Genomic DNA, 5711 nt, shown 5'->3' on the forward strand with positions numbered 1-5711 from the left:
CCGGCCAGGACCACCCGGAATTCAACAGCCTCGACCCCCCCCCCCACCTCCGCACCACACACACACACACACAAACACACACCACCCCCCAATCCCTAAAACACACAGACACACCACACACATGCAACACACACACACACACACACACACACACACACACACACACACACACACACAGAACCCCCCAGCCTGATCTAGGAACAAGAGGATTAGGAGTATTAGAAAAATAAAGCTCAATTATACACACAGAGTTCAGTTTTAATAAGCTCTCAGAGCAGAGTGAAGCACAAGGCACACGCAGGCACATGCCCCACACACACACACACACACACACACACTTACATAAATATGCACATACATAAATATGCACATACATGTTCTCACACACACACTTACATACATATGCACGTACATGTTTTCACACTCATACATACACACACACACACACACACACACACACACACACACACACACTTTAATGCTTAGGCCCACAGCATGTTTAAAAGGACGTGTGACATTCCTCTCTGATACATACCTCATGAGAAGTATAGTAGTGTGTGTTATGACCTCCTCCTGAATAAGGTGGAAGTCAATGGGTGTGTGTGTGTGTGTGTGTGTGTGTGTGTGTGTGTGTGTGTGTACAGTATGTGTATGTGTGTGTGTGTGTACAGTATGTGTGTGTGTGTGTGTGTGTGTGTGTGTGTGTGATAACACACTCACCTTCAGGCTCTATGCGCTGGGCACTCCCCACCAGGCAGTATTTCAGGTCGGCTCCTCGGCCAATCACAGCGTTGCTACAGATCACGCTGCCGTGGATGTTACACCTGTGGAGGAGAACACACAGTGACGTCAGTCTACCTGCTGACACACACACACACACACACACACACACACACACACACACACACTTACTTGACAGATCTGATATGACTGGGTAGGCATAAGCAATCAGGTCTGTGAAGGGGGGTGAATGATGGTGTTTTGGGGGGTGGGGGGGCAACTTTCTGAAATGAAACTCAGCCCTGCTCCATGGTGTTCAACCAGTACAATATCCACATTGTCACACACACACACACACACACACACACACACACACACACACCCCCTCCCAACACTGTGTGTGTGTGTGTGTGTGTTTACAGCATTGAAAGAATAATATTTCTCTGGGAGCACAGCAGCACCATAAAACTCTATTTGCTTTAGTTTTGATGTTGACTTGACAGGCCTGGGCCAGCGGCTCTCTGGGTGCCTAAAACATGTTTACAATGAGCAGTTCTCTTTCATGTCTCTCCGCTAATTGCACAGCTGAGGGTCTTGTCCTTTCCTGCCTTGTCCCCCTGCATCCCCCTAGACACCCCCCCCTAGACACCCCCACCCCCCTGCCCCTGCCCCCACACACACACACACACACACACCCCCGCCCCCACACAGAAACTCGATACCCCGACGTTTTTCAGCAGCCTTGTTTTATTTTCCTTTCAGACGTTCAATTAGCATATATATTAAAAACAACAGCAGCCTTTCTAACCCTGGTGTGTGAAAACGATACAGTATCATCGGCCATGTACACAACGGCACAGGACACCGCCTGGTTTATTTGGGTTTGGGGGGGAGAGGGAAGGGTGGGGTGACTGGCTTCATTGCCGGAGCTCGACGTGTCACGGAACCCGACAGACAGACAGGGGTCCGTCAGACCAGACCCAAGCAAAGCAACACCCACAAGAAACCCCCCCCCCATTTAAAGGCCCATATTAAGTTGTAAGTGATCCAATCCACCAGCTGATGTCTGTTCACGACCGCCCCTGTGGCCCGATTGGTCGAGCACGGCGCTAAGCAACGCTAAGGCTGTGTGGGTTCGATTCCCGCTGACTGGGACCATCTATGCTTTCCATGTATCCTATTCCTATCAGGGGGGAGGCTGGCGGAGGTAGAAATCGGAGGACTTGGTGTCATCGTCGGGCACGGAATGAAAGGAGGGCCGGTGCGTTTTGATTCCGTTCCGTGCGTCACAATGAGCCCGTCCTCCGGCTGTTCTACCTCCCCCGTCCTCCGGTTGTTCTACCTCCCCCGTCCTCCGGCTGTTCTACCTCCCCCGTCCTCCGGCTGTTCTACCTCCGCAGGGCGTCAACTCTTCCCTGGGTGGGAGAGAAACCCTCCGATCCTGGGTGGCAGGAGCCTAGGAACTTGGTGTACCACCAGTGGACCGGACCAGCCAGCCAGCCAGTCAGACAGCCGGCCAGCCAGCCAGCCAGTCTCAGATCTGCTGCTGCTGCTGTGGCCAGGAGGAGGTGCCGGGTGTGGGGGCCAGGGACAGCAGCTATGCCCCCCCACCCCCCACCCCGCCCCCCACCCCCCGCGACAACAACATGGATCTCTGTTTGGGAGAGACGTCCCAGGCAGGACCTGTCCGTCCCGGTTAGGGAGAGTCGGAGAGGAGTAGGTTCCCGTAGGTGTGCGGCCAGGGCCAGGCGGTGTCCCGGAGACCATTCCCGCCGGGGAACGACCACAAGGAGCGAGTGTTAGGGGTGAGGAGACCCGGGGGAGCTAAGCGGTCTGGGGCCTGGATGATGCCTCCTCGGCCGGGCCAGGCTGGGCTGCCACATCTGGGGGTTGGCAGGCTGGCCCACGCTGCCAGTCAGTGCCACCGCCACCATAGAGCGTTTAGAGGGAGGGAAACAGACTGTGCTCTGTGGGGTGGGTGAGGTGTGTGTGTGTGTGTGTGTGTGTGTGTGTGTGTGTGTGCAAGTTTGTAGGTGTGTGTGTGTGTGTGCGCCTGTGTACGAGAGGTGGTGTGTGTGTGTGTGTGTGTAAGTTTGTAGGTGTGTGTGTGTGTGTGTGTGTGCGCGCGTGTGTGTGTGCGCCTGTGTACGAGAGGTAGTGTGTCTGTGTGTGTGTGTGTGTGTGTGTGTGTGTGAACACATGCATGTCTCCCAGAGTGTATGACGCGTTTGGCCCCCTCTGACACTAACACTGGCAGGTTTGTGTTGGCAGGAGCACTGGGGCATTCTGTTCAGGTGGTGGTGGGGTTAGAGGGAGGGAGGGGGGAGGAAGGGAGGGAGGGAGGGAGGGGGGGAGGAAGGGAGGGGGGGGAGGGAGGGAGGGAGACCGACTGGGGGGTGGATGGCTATGGGAGATTACAAGGATTGGAGTTTTAAACACGGGGGGGGGGGGGGGGAACCAGACCACCAAAGAAGCCCCTGCTGAAACACCACTAATTACTGACACTGTGCTCCTCCTAGCTGTGACCCCCCCCCCTATCCCCCCTCCCCATCCCCCCACAACCCCCCGCAACCCCCCCAAATATCCTTCGCTTTGTAAACAAGCTCTCCTACGTCCAAACAAAAGGCCCAGAAATGCAAGTGGCTTCTTTTACATGCCAGCGACTAGTTAATCCTCTCTTACATGTTTTCATCTCTCTCTCTCTCTCTCTTCTTATGTTGTGAAAGAATTGCCATTTCTTTTCTTTTCTCCTTTCCCCCCCTTCTCCTCTCCCTCTCTTTTCTTTCTTTCTTTCTTTCTTTCTTTCATTCTTTCCTTTTATGCGCGACCCTAACTCGGACATGAGGCTCTCCATGCTGGTCCGTGGCCTCCTGGTCTTTAAGAGGGAGACTGTGTTAAAAACTAGAAGCTGATAAAGCTTCTTCCCCCGAGTTAAAAAAAAAAAAAAAAAAAAAAAAAAAAAAGGATGTCTGTTTTTTTTTTTTCTTTTCGTTTTTCTTTTAAAATAACAGAGTCCTTTTCTCCTTCTCAGTGGTGTCTCTCGCTGTAATTCATGTCATGCTTGCACTTCTCAATCACCAGCGAGGGAACATCCTTTCAGGCCGGCCAGCGTGAGAGAAAATACTTTTAATTAAAAAAACGCCAGCTAACGCTAAACCAGAAAGAGAGGACAGGAAAAAGCAAGGGCCATTCACAGCAGATCACCAGTCAGCCCCTGTAGTCAGCAATCCACAGACGACAAATAGGCTAACCTAATCTAATATGTTTCAACGGAGGAAAAAACAACCAAAAACAACCCAAAAAACAACCCAAAAACAACCCAAAAAACAACCCCAAAACAACCAAAAAACAACCCAAAAAACAACCAAAAAACAACCCCAAAACAACCAAAAAACAACCTCTGTGAGTGTTTAGGAAACAACAACAAAGGACTATGGGTCTAATGTGCAAACGTTCTCGAGCCTTTCCTAGAATACGCCCACAGACATCGACTCAAATATCTATCGACTCAAATATCCATCGATCGCGCTGGCCGTGTGAAAACGTGTGAGCCTTGAGATGGACTGGCCGTGTGAAAACGTGTGAGCCTTGAGATGGACTGGCCGTGTGAAAACGTGTGAGCCTTGAGATGACCTGGCCGTGTGGAAACGTGTGAGCCGTGAGGTGGACTGGCCGTGTGGCGGCCGCGAGGCTCCAGCCGGGTGCAGCAGTGGCTCTATTCACCACCTGTGTGTTTATGTATGACATTGTAACCGCGCTCCGCCTGACTGCACACCAATGGACATTGTCAACATGGTATTCTCTGTTTCCCCCACGTACCACAGAAAACAAGACTCCCCCACCCCCCCACCCCACCCCACCGCCTCCCCTGCAGCAGCCCACCCCCGGACACACACACACACACACACACACACACACACAGACAGACAGACAGACAGACAGACAGACAGACAGACACACAGACAGACACACAGACAGACACACAGACAGACACACACACACACGTCTGATGTCATCTAAACACACTGGCCTCTCTTCTCTTCCTTTGAGCGGTTCGATAATAAATCACGTGATCAATGAATTTCCCGGATTTTCAGATTGGAAACAGCTTCAGTACGACATCAATAGGACCTAACCCTAACCCTAACCCCAACCCCAACCCCAAGTCCATCTACGCCAACCCAATCAAACCTAACTACCCTTAGATCTACAGTACCAGTCAAAAGTTTGGACACACCTTCTCATTCAATGGTTTTTCTTTATTTTTTATTATTTTCTACATTTTAGATTAATATTGAAGACATCAGAACTATGAAGGAACACATATGGAATTATGTAGTAAACAAAAAAGTGTTAAACAAACCAGAATATGGTTTATATTTTAGATTCTTCAGAGTAGCCACCTTTTGCTTTGATGACAGCTTTGCACACTCTTGGCAAGTTTGTGTCCGAACTTTTGACTGGTTCTGTATGTCAGGAGGGGACAGAGTGAATAAGCACTCTAAACCATCTCTGTCAGGAGGGGACAGAGTGAATAAGCACTGTATCTATCCCCATGCCGAGAGGCTACTGTTTACACTGACTGTACTTAGCCCACGGGGTCAAACGACCTCGACGAGGACGGGAAAACCGTTTTGTCGGCGGCGCGGCCCACTCACCCCTCCTCCACGGTCACGCCGTGCATGATGATGGAGTTGGTGATCTTGACCTTCTCTCGGACGGTGGTGGACGCGCCGATGGTCGACCGCTTGATGGACGTCTTGTCGGCGATCTGGCAGGACGCTCCGATGATGCTGTCGGCGCCGATCTGGAGCGGAGAACACACGGACACCACGGATTACCAGACCGCCCGCCTGCCCGCCCGCACGCACACACACACTTCTGATCCATATCAGTGCAGCACAGAAGAATATAACTCCCGTACGGTTTATCTGGGAATGAACAGGATTCTAACTACAGGATGCTAACTACAGGATGCTAACTACAGGATT

At 51.7% G+C, this 5711-nt stretch overlaps 1 protein-coding gene across 1 annotated transcript in view; it reads right to left on the reverse strand.

Annotated features, from left to right (window-relative positions):
* eif2b3 (eukaryotic translation initiation factor 2B, subunit 3 gamma) overlaps nucleotides 1-5711 on the reverse strand; it is a 32616-nt gene that overhangs the window by 2226 nt on the left and 24679 nt on the right. Inside the window, exons 8-9 of the mRNA XM_083689611.1 lie at nucleotides 5379-5527; nucleotides 721-824 (exon numbers count right to left, since the gene is read on the reverse strand). Coding sequence (XP_083545737.1) covers nucleotides 721-824; nucleotides 5379-5527 — 253 coding nt within the window. The remainder of the gene's footprint in view (nucleotides 1-720; nucleotides 825-5378; nucleotides 5528-5711) is intronic.

This window comes from Argentina silus (assembly GCF_951799395.1).
Source record: "Argentina silus genome assembly, chromosome: 18".
Taxonomy (NCBI): Eukaryota; Metazoa; Chordata; class Actinopteri; order Argentiniformes; family Argentinidae; genus Argentina; species Argentina silus.